This window comes from Tachysurus vachellii, chromosome 6 (assembly GCF_030014155.1).
Source record: "Tachysurus vachellii isolate PV-2020 chromosome 6, HZAU_Pvac_v1, whole genome shotgun sequence".
In the NCBI taxonomy this organism is placed as follows: Eukaryota; Metazoa; Chordata; class Actinopteri; order Siluriformes; family Bagridae; genus Tachysurus; species Tachysurus vachellii.
In genome coordinates, this window is record NC_083465.1 from 18866167 (window position 1) to 18884070 (window position 17904).

Here is a 17904-nt window from a genome sequence, read left to right on the forward strand (position 1 = left end):
CTTCCACACATCACCACATAAACATTTGTAAGCATTTATACTCAAATGTCTTGAGTCTTGAACAGTGTATATTTATCTGATGTGGTATTTTTGTGTTCAGTTACAGGCCCTCTATCAGAGCTTCAGATTGCTTACGTGGTCAGAGAGACATTGCAGGTAAGGTCTTGCCTCACAAAAATAAAGCAATAAATAAATAGACAAATGAGAGATTACAGAAAATATTCAAATAAAACAAATATTAAGAGTTATAAAAAAAAAGGAAAATGAGAACAATATTTTTTAGTCAGTAACTTATTATTTTTTGTTATTCTGTCAATTTATAAAATCTGCATCAGTCAAATGTAAAAAAATAAATAAAATAAATTCATACTTTTTTTGTTGTTTGGGGGTTTTTTTTGGGGTTTTTTTTTAAATAAAGGTTATTTAAGACTATTGTTAAGAAATTTGAAAGTCCAACACAGCAAAATTGGTTGTGCTCTCTGTGTGGCTATCAAACACAGTGAGAATTCTAGGCCTTTGGTTTCATGCTTTCCTCTTAGTTTAGCATTGGAACCATTAAAAAGATTATATGCAGTATACAGTTTTCTAGGGATGGAGGCAAGGGTGTCTGTGACTGGGTACATTTTTAATTTGCATATTGATCCAATATAGAGTTCTTGATGAGAGTAAAATTGTAAGTGCTTTTATTACTTGATTTGACGTGATGTTTCTTTTATTCATATTTCTGTCTCCTTCAGGGTCTGAGTTATCTCCACTCCAAAGGAAAAATGCACAGAGATATCAAGGTACCTCTACTTCCATTGCTCATTGTGTTTCCTTATTGTTTTGCTACTGTATCTCTGTAACGTCTTCCTGCTACCTTTTTATGGAAAGAAGACTATTAATCAAATGCACTTGTAAATACTTACAGTATGAAAGGAGGTGCGCTCCAATTTAAAGCCACTTTTAAAGAGTAATGCAGACTCCCTCTAATTAGAATACATTTTGTTTTGTGTGTTTCTCTCGTTCTGTAACCAGGGGGCGAATATTTTGTTTACTGACAGTGGCGATGTCAAACTAGGTGAGTTTGTTTTCTTTTTCTCTGTGAAATTTTTACAAGATTAGGAAAAGTTTGTTAGGATGGACTTTTTTTGCACTTCAAGTTTGAATTTATTTTGTTTATTTTTAGCTTTATTTTGTTTAGCTATTATTTGAACATAAATTGTATAACTTATGATCTAAATGTATCTTAATCATTTTCAGCGGACTTTGGAGTGGCAGCCAAAATAACAGCTACCATTGCCAAAAGGAAATCTTTTATTGGCACCCCCTACTGGTGAGACTAAAATTCAAGATTTTATCTGCGCAGTGTAAATAATGAACAACAGTCATAAATGAGAGAGTTGTTGCTTTCTGACTGGAAATGTTGAGGGGCCGGAGAAAGAGAGCAATGTGCGAATGTAAAATGAGAGAGCAATGTGAGATTGAGTAGATTTCCTTGTGTGTCAACAGGATGGCCCCAGAAGTGGCAGCTGTAGAGAAGAATGGCGGTTATAATCAGCTGTGTGATATTTGGGCTGTGGGAATTACATCAATTGAACTCGCGGAATTGCAGCCCCCTATGTTTGACCTGCACCCAATGAGGTACACATCATGCTCACACACTTTTGCAACCATTACAACTAAATTAAAACTAGAAATCTGCTACCAAACTAGCTGAAATATAATATGGGGGAAAAAACCTTTTCCTAGCTTCCTCATACTGTAAGATAACTCATGATGCAGGTGCTCACATTATGCAAATTTAAATGCTAATTCAGATTATGACTTGCTTAAGAAACAGCAATTTATTGTCTGTTAAAAGTGAACTGATGCAAGAAATATACAGTGAATGCAAAATTCTGTCTTCTGAGAAATACATGATGTTACACAACATGTACTCTACATTCTTATGTACTTCTCTAGATCAGAAACAAAAAATCTTATTGACTAAAATATTATGTAATTGTGTTAATAGTTTATTTTTATCAATTAACAAAATGGAAACTAAATGGAAACTGAACAGATGAGAAATCAAAATCAATATTTGGTGTGACCGCTTTTTGCCTGCAAAACACCATAACTTCTAACCATTACAAGGCTATTCCAAACATCTTGGTGAACTAATCAGTGGTCTGTGGATGTAGGCTGCCTCGAATCCTTCTGTCTCTTCAGGTAATCCCTGACTAACTTGATGATGTTGAGATCAGGTCTCTGTGGTACCAAACCATCACTTCCAGGACTCCTTGTTCTTCTCTATGCTGAAGAAATTTCTTAATGACACTGGCTGTATGTTTCTGGTTAATGTCTTGCTATATAATAAATTTGTTGGCAATCAGATGCCTCCCTAATGGTATTGCATGATGGATTAGTATCTGCTTTTTTTTCTGCGTTGAGGACATTAATCCTGACCAAAACTTCAACTCCATTTGCAGAAATGCATGCTTCACCATGCTTCAGTGTTTCCTGCAGACAATCGTTATTGTACTGCTCTCTAGCCCTTCAGCAAACACCTGCCTCCTACAATTTTGACTGCTCAGTCCTGAGCACCTGATGTGCTTTTTCAGCACCCCATTTCCTATGTTGTCATGCATAGATGTGTCTTTTAGCCTTGTTTCCATGTCAGAGGTATGGCTTTTTGGCCACAATTCTTCCATAAAGAGCCGTTCTGGTCAGATTTCTCTGGACAGTAGATGGGTATACCTGGATTCTACTGGTTTTCACCAGTTTATTGCTGTTGACACAGCTGGACATCTTTCACTGCCAAAGGGAAGTGAGCATAATGTGATTTTTTTTTTTCTTTTTCATTTGCTGCATTAAGTTTCCTTGGCTGATGGTACAGTCCTACAGAGTATACAGTCCTCAACGTCATCTTAAAAAAACAATCTGGTTTAAAATCTTTGCCTGGGAGAGACCTGTGACATGAAACTGTCTTTCACCACCTCAAATTATAAGAATTTGGCTTTCCCTCACCCAGGTTTAAGCCTCTAACACAGCTGTTTCTGTTTCAGTTAATGATCGTCTCAACCTACACATGAAATTTATGATAATTAGCATAACTAGCCATTGGTATAACTGGTTAAATATAAACCCGAACACTGATCCTACAAAATCCCTGACTGTGCAAGTGTACAAAGTATGCAACATGTTAGTTTGAGACCAAAGGGTAGTCACACCAAATATTGATTTGAATTAGATTTTTCTTTTGTTTGCTCCCTTAGTGTTTTGTTCATTAATAAAAAATAAACAATTAAAATCATTTTTTGAAAGCATTCTTGCATCATAGCATTCCTCCACAAGCAGGGTGTGTGTATGTACGTATATGTATGTATGTTTGTGTATATATGTGTGTGTGTGTGTGTGTGTATATGTATGTATCACGAGGCTCAAGGTCTCTCCAGAATCTGCAATTTTGCGGTATTTCTGCTTCTTATATCGGGTTTGTTCGTTCAGAACAGCTGTGCCTATACATCGTACACCTGACATGAGCTTTTGGACGCTAAAACTAAAACTTCTGATCACTTGTACATTTGTTCAATCACACCCCACAATTCGTTATTGCACTAATGGACTGTTACATAAAATTTATGCTCATTTGCACACTTGCTCTCCTTTTTTGCATTGTTGCTTACCATTGTGTATATACACACCTAATTTCTGTTCATAATAACAGCAATATATCATGTTCATAATACATATCCTCCTGTATATTTCGGTTTATCGTAATAATATATTTTCTTTATAGCACATACTCTCTGTAAATTTTAGTTTATAGTAATAGACATCTGTATATTATGTTCATAACACGTACAGTATATTAATCTGTATCTTATATTCACAGAATATATATATATATATATATATATATATATATATATATATATATATATATATATACACACACACACAACAGTACATTATATTTATAGTACATATATATTCATCTGTACATTATATTTATAGAACATACATATCTGTAAATTACTGTTTATAGTATTAACCATATATTTTGTTACAGCACATATCTTATGTAGATCTGTATATTTGTTCATAGTATGCACACAACTGTAAATCATACCATATCAGTTACTTAAGTTATTTAAATCTTGTACAAACTGTATATCCTGCACTTGCTACTATTGCACTCTGGTTAGACCTAAACTGCATTTCGTTGCCTTGTACATGTGTAATGACAATAAAGTTGAAGCTAATCTAATCTAATATATATATATATATATATATATATATATATATATATATATATATATATATATATATATATATATATATATATATATATATATATATATATATAATATAAAAATATGCATGCATGCAGACTTTTTTTTCCTTATCAATCTGCACCCAGTACATAATTAGCATGTAAACAGAATTCTAGAAATATTTGCAAACTCCACTGAAGATTCGCAAGAGCACAGTGGCCTCCATAATTCTCAAATGGAAGAACTTTGGCACGACCAGGACACTTTTAAGAAGTACTCTCAGACTTTGAGGAACAAGATTCTCTGGTCCGATGAAACCAAGATTGAACTGTTTTCCTTCAGACATAACTGCTCATCACCTGCCCAATACCATCCAAACAGTGAAGCATGGTGTTGGCAGCATCATGCTGTGGGAGTGTTATTCAGACTGGGAGACTGTACTTTGCTCCATTCATCTTTCTCTTAACCCTGACCAGAGATATCCTCAATAAAACCTGTTCCACAGCACTCAGGACCTCCAGACATCTTTGGAAAAACCTGAAAATGACTGTACTCAGACAGTTCACATCCAGCCTGACTAAGGTTGAGAGAATTTGCAAAGAAGAATGGCAGAAAATCCCCAGTCCAGGTGTGCGCAAAGCCTGTTTTGACATACCTAAAAAGACTCGAGGCTGAAATTGCTGCCATGGTGCTTCAACTAAGTACTTAGTTTAAGGGTCTGAATAGTTATGTACATGTGATATTTCAGTTTTTCCATTTAAAAAAAAAAAGTTTTCACTGTCATCATGGTGTACTGGGTGTAGATCAATGTGAAAAAAATTTGACAGAAAAATTAGGAATTAAAAACTTCAAATATAAGGTCAATAGGCCACATTTGCTTTGTGGTTATATGCATTTGTTTTTGGTCTAATGTGCTTGTTATGGTGTCTGTATATAGGGCCTTATTCCTAATGTCCAAAAGCAGCTTCCAACCTCCCAAGTTAAAGGACAAGGTTAAATGGTGAGTGCAAGTCTGTTATTTGAGGTTTGTGTGTTTAGGATACATTCCTATTACAAATAAATGTTCATTTTGCAGTCCTGTCTCATTTTCATTTCTCTCACACCTGTGTGAAATTCTTTCTTTCAACACTTCCCCCCCAGGTCTACATCCTTTCAACATTTTGTTAAAGTGTCTTTGACCAAAAACCCAAAGAAGAGGCCAACAGCTGAAAAACTGCTCACGGTAGGAGTCTTTTTCTGGGTTTCACCTCTACTGACAGAATTTCTTATTGTGCTGTGGATTGCCCTTTTGTACAGATACTGTCTGAAGAAGCCTAAAATCCCTTTAGTGAATAATTTGTGTTGACACCATCATGTGTCAACAGTGTGTCGGATTTGGCTGAAGTGACATTTAAAACAGTGTTTATATCCTCTGCATGTGCAGCTGTTTTTGCAGTAAGATGTTTGCATTTTGCATCAGGTTCAAAATTTCTTTTTGTGCTTGTTTGTGTGTGTAGCATATGTTTGTGGCTCAATCAGGCTTGAGTCGCAGACTTGCAGTTGAGCTGCTGGATAAGATGAATAACCCAGACAACCCACCTCTGTATATTGAGAAAGACGAGGATGACCTGGAGGTAATATACATAAAAACTGTGTGCAAGAGTGCTTAAAAAAACTGACAAGCGTGATATGTGGACATTCAGTAGCTGCATGTTCCTTTGTTTGGTAGCTGGTTACTGTCAGTGATGTCTCTGTGTCGTCCATTCATTCAGCCTGCATGGGCAGTCTGACACACATACAACACACACATTTGCTTTGCTTTTCCCACACACTGGAACACTTCCTATAATCAGCCTTGAAATATCATAGTATTAATTTGTCTAACTGTAGACTTTCTCTCATTTTCTAGCCACCGCATCCTCCACACACCATCCGTTCAGCCCTGAACAAGGATGCTCGTGCTGGAAAAACCCGCTCTGAGATTGACTGTAAGTGAGCACTTGCATAATCACATTCCACCAGATTCACAGCCCAGATGGGCTTTCACAGACATCGTCAGAAAAATTCAGACATGGTCACTTTGGGGGGGGGCAAAAAAAGAAAAAATGATTCTACAACATTAACATTTTGCACAGTTCTGGCTCATCCTTTAGTTTGTTTGGAAACTAAAGCAGGAGCAGTGATTTGTCATTAAAGCCTAGCATGTGTATTCATGATGTAGGCTGTTACACAGTAGTATGAAAATGAATATCCTTGTGACTTTTGATCAGAAAACACATTACTGACTGCCTCTCCACTGTTGAAATGCACATAAATCAGACTCAGGAGACAAACAAAGAAAAATGTGATCATATTTCACTGATAAAGAAAATAGGCACACACCCAGCATTCCCAGGAAAGACTCCTGATCTGTCACAACCCTGACTAGGGTGTAGAAAATACACTGTCTTACTGGCTGTTTGGGATAGATTTGTTTTTTGGAGTCTGCTAAATATCGCCATTGAAATAAATTGAATCTGACCTATTGCAGATTTCCTTTTAATTTATACTTTGGCACATGCATGCTGCACTTTATCTTAGTTGTTTTTGCTGGGCCTTGTGTTGATTTCATTATTTGAGTGAAGTTAAATTTTTTTTGTTTTATCTGAACTGGGCAACGCAATTAAAATTAGCACTTTAGTCTTTGAGGAATTAAATTATCTGTGAGGGTGCATTACTATTATTTATTTTAATAAAAAGGAAACAAATGGTGTTGCATTTTGAAAGTTTGCACATTCTTATTTAAAGAGTGTGTATGATTTGTCATGAGGCTCATAACTATATAAGTATGACCACATACTCCAACAGCTGTTGCGGAACAGAGGGCAAGTGAGGTGTGTGTGTGTGCAGGTGTGTCTGTGTGCATATGTGTCTGTGGCCCAGGCAGTTTGTAGGAGGAAAAGCATAAATACTTTTTCTACGTGCTGTTCATGGTGTTTGTGTGTTGGTTTTAAGTGGTCTAAAATGAGTTTGATAATGTCTGGTGTGTACAAGTTATTGGTGCTTTTTAAGTCTGCTCACTATAAGGCAATTTGACAATGGCTTTAATGTTTGAATGTAACTATTTCGAAGGCAGAAACAATTATTGTAATGAGGGTTTTCTTACAGAGTGTTTATAAATTCTCTGCCAGATCTGTGGAAGTTGTTGACCCTTCTGCTTTAAAACCTCTTCTGCTTTATTTCCACAAAGTTTCTGTCTCACATCCTCTCCGACACAAACATACAGCCCAGATATTGTAGATACTCGCACATGTATGCTATCAGGTATGCCATTGTCATCCTTGTATTAAATGTTTTCTTTTCAAATATAGTTGATTCTCTGTGCAACTGTCTGCTGCCAACACTTTTATTTAGCCAAAAATTAAATGCAAACAGACACTGCTTTGACTATCCAAATTGACAGTTCAGATATTTTCACATTCAGATAGCTTGATTCTGTTTTTTGTCCATCATTGTTTTTGTGTGGGTGTCTGTGAGCGATCTCAGAGTACAGCCAGTCTTCAACCCTAAATGGTCATGATGAAAGTGTTTCTGACGCACTTGACTTGACAGTGTTGACTGTCAAGACTTCCAAGTGAAGTTCATTTGACCCTGCACACCCCCCAGTGGAGAGTCAATGCAATGTCTGCGAAAGAAAGAAAGAAAGAGAGAGAGAGCGAGAGAGCGAAAGAAAGATGTCAATTTAACTAGTCATCAGCTCTTAACAGTGACAGTAGCAGAAACTTTAAGGAATATATAGTTGGGCTGTTTTTGGTTGAAATGATGTCACTGCTACCAGAGTGACTATTAGATTTAGCATTTAGCTTTCCTTTTAGACCAATTTCAGGAGCTAAAGAGCCTTTTTTCTGTTTACTCTAACTATTTGGGCCTGAACTTGAGCAAAATTGGTATATTGGTACCTTTTTGTATACACTATTTTAGACTAGTAATTTGTATTTTGTAAGGTTTTGGTATTTTATAAAAGTCATTGGAGAATTTCATTTGGTTTTTCACATTTGTATAATACAAGTTTCTGACGTTATACACAGAAAATGTTGTCAAGCTTTCATAGAAAAATGTTGCTGCTTTTTTACTATGCTCTCAATGACAAAAAAAAGTAGCAGTGGCATGTATAGGAAGTGCATTATTTTATCTTGTTTCTTAAGCACTATGCTAATAAAATAATAAACAAAATACATCAACACACCATGCTGGTTTTTTGTTGGTTTTTTTGCGCAAAAAGTGCAGTAGACGTTCGAGCTTCATTCTGACACGCCTTTTTTAACACTAGTATAGTTTGAGTTATTTAAATAAGTTGCCAGGAAGATGCCAATGTCAGTCACAATGCAATCAAACACATACGCATGGAGCAGATCTAGTGATAAAGCATAGTATTGTGAATGTTGCTTTAACATGTCACCTCTGTGTTGTAGTTAATAAGCTGCGATTTGAGCCTCCTCTCAAGAAGGAAACGGAAGCAAGCTCTGAAATGGTGAGTACACAAACACTGTAAGCAGGGACTGAATGAAATTCTACAGATACTAGAGCTGGTGTACTACAACTTCCAACCAGATGTGCAGTGCAGCTAAACTGATCATTAGTATGCAGTTGTTTTGACTAGAATGCCACCCTTTCATAACTTACTCTACTATGTGATTTGAGAGAATTAATGATGAGAAATGTATGCTGTCTACAGGATGTGACCAGAGAGAATGATTTCTCTTCTCAGTGGAGCCCATTTGCTGAAGGAGGCATCTTCAGGTAACTATAGAAACAGTTGAAACAGAGACGATAAACAAACAAGGCTCCCGGCAGGTGGCCCCATTTCGCTACTTAATAATGTGGCCCCTGTCTGAATCCTTTGTCTTAGAAATCACAAAACATTGTCTGTTTGCACTCGCTAACCTGCCCAGTTTGTGTGTGTCTGAGCTCACTTTCTCCAGTGTGTCTTCTGCTTGCTCCTACTCCCTTTACTTTTACTGTCTTTGTTATTTTCTTCTGTTCCTTTGTTTTTCTTGCTCCGGTTCACCTTTTCAACTTAAGGAGCCTCCTGAAAAGTGTGGAGGACGAGTTGTTCATACGGTAAATTAAGGAGCGTGTGTATTTGTACTCATACTTATCATTTGCTGTGCTATTTTTCGTATGTACTGATGCCCATTTCCAATTAATTGAATGCCAAGTCTTGAAGATGAGTCTTGTTTTCAGCACCGTGTTTAAGCATCTTCTTTCTGCTACACTTGGTTGTTTATCTATCCTGTATCTGTCATGTCACCACTGAATGTCCACAGTAAAGAATTGGCATGGCAATGCCAGACTTTTTTTTTTTTTTTTTTGCTATACACTAAAGACATGTTGGTTTGAGCTCAATTTTTACAGCAGATTTTTAACAGTTGTTATAACCTGTGTCGAGTTTTTTCTATTTTATTTATTTATTTTATTTTATTATTTATTTATTTGTTTGTTTTTTGGCAACTCGCCATTACCAAAATCATTATATTTATTAAGTTCTTATATTAGTCTATTTTAATAATGGGTTTAGTCTAGACTTCCAGAAACAATTCAGCTTGTAACTGTCAAATTTAATCTAATAATTATAAAATGTACTATGATCCCATTATGAAACTAACATCTTATTGTAACATTTTAATGAGCCTAATATTTATCTAATTGAATTTTTATGATTTGCCATGATTAACAAACAAGTTTCCTTTCTGTCTTTCTAATGTTTTTCTCTCTCTCACTCTGTGTTTTAAATTTACTCTAGTGGTCATAGGACTCCACTAGAAGATGCCTTTGAGGATGTAGAGATGTAAGTATCTTACAGGCTCACTTTACACCATGGATCTACAGTCATTTTAGATGAACTGTAATACACATTTGAAAATTAATGTATTAAAATGATTAATTATTTCTCAAAATACTCATTTATTTATGTTAAATGTAATAATACAAATATAATTTTTTAAATTATACGTATTTATATGGATCTTTTTAAAAGAATTTGACTCATGCACAGCATAATCATACCTCACAAGTACTAACAGCTGCTGAGCCTAAACACCCACATCAGTGCGCTCTCTTTCATGTGTACTTTTCTTATCCAGATCCACTCTAAAACATGGTGTGCCTCCACCTCTTCCTCCTAAGGTAAGTTTGTCTGCATGTGTGCCATGAATGCGTGTTCTTTCTGTTCACATGTCTGGATGAGATTTAATGGAATCTGTATTAACTGTGTTCTTTTACACCACTAGCCACATCCTTTCAGCTCATCTGATGAAGTGGGTTTGAGTGATGGCTCTTCGACAATTAAGCGGTTCCCAGGTTCAGATAATGGCATGGTCCAAGGTCCACGTAGGCAGAGCACACCAGAGAGAGGCAACCGGATTGAACAGATGCAGCATGACCTCTCCGCTAGTGTGAGCAGCCCTGGACTTTTATCACGCTCCACAGATCATGGTACTTAAATACATACATATATTCTCTGCTTTTACCAATTGAAGAGCCCCTGAACAACTACATTGCCTTCTGAAACATCACAGCTGTAGACATTTTGAATAATGCAAAAAAATTTTCACCTTCTAACCCCTTAGTTAGTGGGCCTTTTTACTGCTTGCTTTTAGCAATACACTCATTTTTATCATCCATCTACATGTCTCTTTTTCTTCACATCCTCCTTTGTTTGCTTGTCTTTTCCAAGCTTCTTTTCATTCCAAACCAGAAGGTAAGACAATGCATCACCACCAATTTCTCTCTTTGCTTCACTTTATCGGTTACTATTTCCATTGCTCCATCATGCAACAGCTCTACCCTATTTATTTATTTATTTAACTTTTGAGCACACCTTCATAATCTTTCTCTCCTGTCTTTTGTCTCTATAGGTGAGGACACTGAAGGCACCCTAAATGGAGACAATCCTAAATTGGCACCTGGGCGGCCACAAAAGAAAGAGAAGAAAGAATTTCCTGTAAGTGTGAAATGATTCGAGGGGGGGATGCTGTCAGAAGTAGATGGTCTTTACAAGATAGACAAATAGCTCGTTCCACCACTGATGTATAATACTTACAATTACTATACAATTGTATAATACAATTACAATTACTATGTATAATTACTAAGGAAATCAATACTACATTTTAATAGTACCTGCATTTGTATAGCTATATTGATTTAGTAGTATAAATAGAAAATGTTTGTCACCACTGATAACACTACCCTACAGACGTCTGTTTTATTGTCTGCTTCCAGAAGCCAGCGATTAATGGACTTCCACCCACTCCTAAAGTGCTGGTGAGTGCTCACTTCCTTCTTAGCCTTTCTCATGATCAGATGAGGGAGGTCTTCTTGCAGTGCACATATAAAGCTAAGCTGCTGTTACAAGGATGTTTTGGTGTTCTTAGATAAAGCACAGATAAAGATAAAACACGAGGGCATAGTATAACTACTGTGGTGCCATCTTTGATAACTTAAGATTTATTTTGAATCAAAATAAATATTTATTTAAAAAAAATTCTTTTAGCATTTCAGTTGGGTTCTATCCTGATTATGCACTTTAAGGAATTGTGAGTTTGTGTGCAAACTGACTACAGCAATCCAGAACACTCCATGAAGAGTTATTCTCAATTTGTTGTTGGATTTTTGTTTAGTTTTTATCCCTATGTGAGTGCAGTTGTCCCACAGAGCCTCTTATGCGTCAAAGAGATTGATGTTCAGAGGGTCAGAGGGGCGTTCTCAGTTGGATACAACAATGTGCTTCTGAAACCTGACTAATCCTTTTTGTCTGTGTTTGCATTTAGATGGGAGCATGTTTTTCCAAAGTGTTTGATGGCTGTCCTTTAAAAATTAACTGTGCAACTTCATGGATTCACCCAGATACCAAAGGTAGCTGTCTGAGCGTCTGTTTTTATTGTAAGAGTGTGTGCATGCATATCATTGGATTCTTACAACTGTAATGTCTACCTGTGTTCTAGACCAGTACCTGATCTTTGGGACAGAGGATGGCATCTACACATTGAACCTGAATGAGCTACATGAGGCCACCATGGAGCAGGTAGTTGCTGACCTGATCGTCCTTTATGAACATTGTTCATTTCAATTTGTCTGAATCCTAGTATGTGTTTTGTCTGAGAGATTATTTTGTGTTATAAAATTTCAGCATTCACTGTATTGTGATTGTGTTTCAGTTGTTTCCGCGGAGATGTACCTGGCTCTATGTCATAAATAACAACCTCATGTCGTTATCAGGTACGCATCTCAAATACATTGCAAATACCCTGCCAGCAGTATCTTTTATTCGGTGTTTATGAATGTTGGATGTGAATGTGTGCAAGTACACGCTTGTGTAAGTAGCTGAAATTTTTCTAACAATAACAGTCAATGATTCCATCCATTTCATATATTTCATATGTGCGCAAACATAATTTAGTCAAAATTTGGTTTGCACAATTTTTCCCTGTTTTCCCTGTTGGCCCCATTAACATGAGTTGTAGCACATGCATCGAAGCTTATAAGGTCATAAAATACTCCAGCACAGCTGATTAAATCTGATTGGGTCTGATTCAGGAGGATATAAAGTTCCTTCACACTCACAAGCCTCCCCACTTTGTTACAAATATATTAGGTAAGCCAAAAGGCGGGGAAGCCATGCAGGATAAAAACAATGTAATAATGCGACAACAGCTTCATAAATACAGCGTGTACACACACACTCACCGTCTTTTTTTTTGTTTTTTTGAGAAAAATCACCTGTAAGCCTACTCATAGATACCCAGTCAACCAGTTATGCAGATGGAAGCAGCACAGTGCATCAGATCATGAAGATACAGGTCAAAAACCTCAGATAATGTTCATGTCAGACATCAGAATGAGGGAAAAGTGTATTTCCTGTAACAAAAGCATGTGCCAGTTGGGCTGGTTTGGGTGTTTCAGAAACTACTAATCTTTTATTTCCCCACACATCATGTTCTTGGTTATGTGAAATTCCCAGAAGAGCGACAGGTTCTGATATAACAAATTGATCTGGTACCAACTGTGCCATGGTTAAAGTCACAGATCACAGTAAAATCACTGTTTTTCTTTGTTCCGTTGTGCTAGGCTCTCTTCCAGTATTTGCAGGATTTAATGGATTGTGCTGCTGTCACACAGTTTTATGCAATTTGGAAATCCTAAACCCACACTGAAGTCTTATGGTTCTAAGAAGTGATACCAAGCTTCTCATCTTAAGTTGACTATTATAGTGTTTTACAATGCATCCTGGTTTTGCCCTTTTTTATAGAGGCTGCACATAGTGTCAAAACCCCTAAAGTCAATTTGGTTTTGCCATTACATTAGACTGGAGTTAATTCAAAAGAAGCATATTTTGGACACAAACATGTCTTGGCTATAGAATGACCTTTGCTGTAAGGACAGAGTTATAAACTGCTTTTATATCTTTAAATCTGTCCGTGTATAATATAGATAGATAATTAAAATGCTAATTTTACAGACTAAAACTAAATCCCAGAATATATGTGTATAATGCCATTGTGTCAAGATATTTTCTAGGACAAAAAACAGGCAGAGAAAAAGGAGGCAGGAGATTATTTTCCCCCCATCTGTTTATTTTAATGTTGAATCTCAAGACAGGCCTAATAATACTTCCGCTGTCCTGTCTACAGTTCATCATGTCCCTGTTTAATATACACGCTTTTTGCTTTTGTCATACTTGTCAGTGTATAGTAACTACATGATTACATTCTTTCTCTTTCCTCTTTTGCACACTCTCTTCTGTCCTCTCTGATCATGGCTGATCTCACTCCCTGCTGACTGCTTTAACGTCTAAATCACCATAATCAGAAGGTAAAGGCACTCTTACACTCACATACCAAACGTACCATCATTTTCCTCACTGTGCACATATTCATGCCTGTCTTCTTATCACTTTTTTCTGTCTTTTAATTGTTTCCTTCTATGCCATGTTGTAGATGTGCATCACTGTGCTTATCTTAGCTTGCTATCATTGTTGCTGACACCAGAGAAGTCCAGAGACTCAGTTGAATTGTTTGGTTGTGTTGTCTTTCTGCCATTTGTTCTTGATGTATAGCCTGTTTAAAATTTGTATTTAACTTGTGAATACCATCCTGTTGTAGGGAAAACCTTCCAGCTGTATTCTCACAATCTGATTGGCCTGTTTGAGCAGCTCAAAAAGCCTGGACTAGCTGCACAGTTCCAAACTCACAGGTTCCCTGAAAGGATACTTCCCAGGTACACAAAAACCAAATGCAGTTTGGTTTCTACCAATGTAGTAGTTTTTTGTTTGTTTGTTTGTTTGTTTTTGTGTTTTTTGATAAGAAGGCTTTCTTTTATAGAAGGTATTTTCTGGCACATGTAAGGAGCAATATCACAAGAAAATCAATGTCTCCAATTCATTTTTATTATTTCTCATAGCAGAGTATTTTTGTTGTCTTTTTTACTGGTTAATTTACACGTCCTCCCTGTGATCCGTGTACAATTTAGTTTGGGTGCAAATCCGAAATAGTTTTCTGTTGACATTGTTTGGTAGAACATTATAGACCTGATCACTCTATCTACTGCCCTCATACATTGTGTAGAACAACATTTGAGAGAATTTCTCTTATTCAGTGGTTTACCCTATCAGGAGAATCTTACAGAGTCACACACGTTTCAACATCAAACCCGATATCCCTAGTTTCATTTGAAAATAATTTAAGTTTTGTTTAGGCCCACTTTCATGTTTAGAGAATCGTATAAACCTGAGTTCGTATTTGTTGCCGAGCCACACTTTTTGGTGATGAAGCGTTCACATGGCCTTGGGTTGAACCCATAGCTACTGTAAGCTCAACTTACAACTACCTTAATTGAACCCAATGTTACCTTCCTAACCTATGACTTCAGCTTTGTATAGCACCACCTAGTCACACAAACACAGCATACACAAACACCTGCCTATTTCCTGACATGATACTCAGCGTTCTCCTAATGTGATATAGCTCAAGTACACTGATATGTGAGCTCTGCTACAGCTGAATACCTAGAATCTTGTATAGGGTTGCTGGCAGTCATGGAGCCACTAATGGTGATACAAAGCATCATGTCCTTAAGAGCTTCTTGGTTTTAGTTCTAGAACTTATTTAAGTTTTGGGACCACACTGGCATGCTAGCAATCTCGTGTATATCTGAAAAGAAGCCACTTAGGAGTCAATATAATAGGGTCAGTTTTGAAGAAGTCAGGATAATTGTGTAAGGTCTTGCACAAATCTTAGGTAGTATCAGAAATTTCAAATCTATCTATATACTGTAACAACAAACCATGATCATGGGTTTAAAAAAAAGCATTCATTTTTACCATACAGTATTGTACAGTATTGCTTTCGGGAGAGTTTCTTTGCTTAATATAATTGCACAATTATATTGTGCAAATTATAAAATATAATTTTAAATGGATTATTTGAACTAATGTTTGCTATTTTGATTGCAGTATAAAATTATAATCTAATAGTAGTCAAATTATTTTTTACAAAGACAAAATTTGAATTTGTGTTTAAAGGAATTTTACAGACCATAAATGATGTCCATGTTACAACTTCTTACTGTGTCTTGTTTGTTAACAGGAGATTTGCCCTGACCACCAAAATTCCCGATACAAAGGGCTGTCACAAGTGCTGCATTGGTGAGCAACATGTTACTCTGTAGTGGTTACTTCTGTTAATAGGTGTAGCTAGATAAAGATAGCTGAAATCATTTACTCACTCTAGAGTCTCTGAATTTTTTGCAACCTTGTATGAAACCTTGTATGTTTTTGAAGTGGCACATATGCAACATAGTTTACACTGAGCACCGCCCTAATGTCTGTCTGTCTCTCTGTCTGTCCCTCTCAGTGCGTAATCCGTACACTGGCTTTAAGTACCTGTGTGGAGCGCTGCAGTTTGGCATCGTTCTTTTACAGTGGTACGAACCTATGCAGAGATTCATGCTCATAAAGGTTGGTAACACAGATAATACTGCTTTTAAACCCATGCTTATGAACACTGAGGCTCATGTCTCCATCATTCTCTCTGTTGCAGCACTTTGATTTCCCATTGCCGAATCCTCTGCGTGTGTTTGAGATGCTGGTGGTACCAGAGCAGGAGTACCCTCTTGTGTGTGTAGCTGTCAGTCAGGGCACCGAGCCCAGCCAGGTTGTTCGTTTTGAAACCATCAACCTCAACTCCTGTTCGTCCTGGTTTACTGAGATCGGCTCAGGTACAGTCACTCCAACGCAAAACCCACAATTTCAGAAATGTTGCAATAATTTAAAATAAATTGTTTACTATGTATTAAAATATTAATAAGTGCATGATTGACAGGGTTACAGACAGTTTAGGAATGTCAATTTAGGACACACACTGCAATTATTTGTGTGTGTCTGTGTGTGTATACAGACGCACAAACGTATGTGTGGATGTATTATATATTAATGTATGTATAGAACTTTTTATCCAAAAACTATTAGAAATACAATTCACTAGAAAAAACTAAAATACAATTAATTGCATACATTTAAACAATGACCTTTATTCCTGACCTTCATGAATTTAACCACACACTTTTTTAAATGTTTTAATTCATTGTTAATATGCACGCACTCACAAAATGAATCTCTCTTTTTGACTCTTTAGCAGGGAATCATGTTGATGCAATTCATGTTACTCAGTTGGAGAGAGACACAGTGCTTGTGTGCCTCGACAGTAAGTTGGACATCTTTCAAAATAAGAAGTAAAAAAAAAATGCTTAATTGTCAGTCTGTATTTCACTGTGTATGTGTGTCCACCTACAGAAAATCTGAAGATAGTGAACCTGCAAGGAAAGCTTAAATCTAATAAGAAACTGTCTTCTGAACTCAGCTTTGAATTCTATATCGGCTCAGTGGGTGAGTGTGCTATGTAGGCATCTGTATTGTTTATTAACATGCTTATAACTGTGGTTGTAATAGTTGTTTGTTTGTTGTAGTGTGTCTTCAGGACAGTGTCTTAGCTTTCTGGAAACATGGCATGCAGGGAAAGAGCTTCAAATCTAATGAGGTGTGTGTGTGTATATATATACATATATTTATTTAATTTATTATGTTGGCTTTGTATAAGCCAACATTCTTTTTTTTTTAGTTTTTACTTTCCTTTTCCCCTCCCCCAAGATTAACGTGTTGCTATCTATTACACAAATCCTGTCCTAGATCATTAATACACTGCTCAAAATCATCTAATTCTGCCTTTATTAAGCAGTACATCTGTTATAGTGTTCTTATGATTAAGCTGTCATGCCTCCCATCCAGATCAGTGAATTATGCAATGAGGTTATTGTGACAGTTTTTTTTATATGAGCCAACTTCCCAATTTATAAAGAAAACAATCCCTATTCTGTGCTCATTGTGCATGTTATCAGGTATATCTACTGGTACCCCATCTGTTGCCATGCACAATTTGTCAGCCATCTGCTGCCCTGAGCATGTGATATGAAACAGCATGATGACTATTGAACAGATTTACTAAAAGATAAGCTGTAGTTACTATTTGTGCATCGGGTGATGTACTAGCCATGTTAGTATTTCTAATGAAGTGGCCAGAACAGGTGCTGTCCCCATCGTTGGTTCTGTTGTGGTCACCTTTCCTTCACCTATCGATTTCTGTTGCTATGC

The 17904-nt window shown here is 36.5% G+C and overlaps 1 protein-coding gene across 1 annotated transcript in view; it reads left to right on the forward strand.

The window, feature by feature from the left end:
- Positions 1–17904, forward strand: part of map4k5 (mitogen-activated protein kinase kinase kinase kinase 5) — a 34093-nt gene that overhangs the window by 12009 nt on the left and 4180 nt on the right. The window contains exons 6-31 of the mRNA XM_060872731.1: positions 101–156; positions 738–785; positions 1018–1060; positions 1243–1315; positions 1492–1623; positions 5179–5241; positions 5382–5463; positions 5738–5854; positions 6130–6208; positions 8672–8730; positions 8935–8999; positions 10003–10047; positions 10343–10385; positions 10490–10694; positions 11117–11202; positions 11484–11525; positions 12032–12116; positions 12206–12285; positions 12419–12479; positions 14363–14477; positions 15845–15903; positions 16112–16215; positions 16298–16475; positions 16892–16960; positions 17050–17142; positions 17223–17293. Coding sequence (XP_060728714.1) covers positions 101–156; positions 738–785; positions 1018–1060; positions 1243–1315; positions 1492–1623; positions 5179–5241; positions 5382–5463; positions 5738–5854; positions 6130–6208; positions 8672–8730; positions 8935–8999; positions 10003–10047; positions 10343–10385; positions 10490–10694; positions 11117–11202; positions 11484–11525; positions 12032–12116; positions 12206–12285; positions 12419–12479; positions 14363–14477; positions 15845–15903; positions 16112–16215; positions 16298–16475; positions 16892–16960; positions 17050–17142; positions 17223–17293 — 2153 coding nt within the window. The remainder of the gene's footprint in view (positions 1–100; positions 157–737; positions 786–1017; positions 1061–1242; positions 1316–1491; positions 1624–5178; positions 5242–5381; positions 5464–5737; positions 5855–6129; positions 6209–8671; positions 8731–8934; positions 9000–10002; positions 10048–10342; positions 10386–10489; positions 10695–11116; positions 11203–11483; positions 11526–12031; positions 12117–12205; positions 12286–12418; positions 12480–14362; positions 14478–15844; positions 15904–16111; positions 16216–16297; positions 16476–16891; positions 16961–17049; positions 17143–17222; positions 17294–17904) is intronic.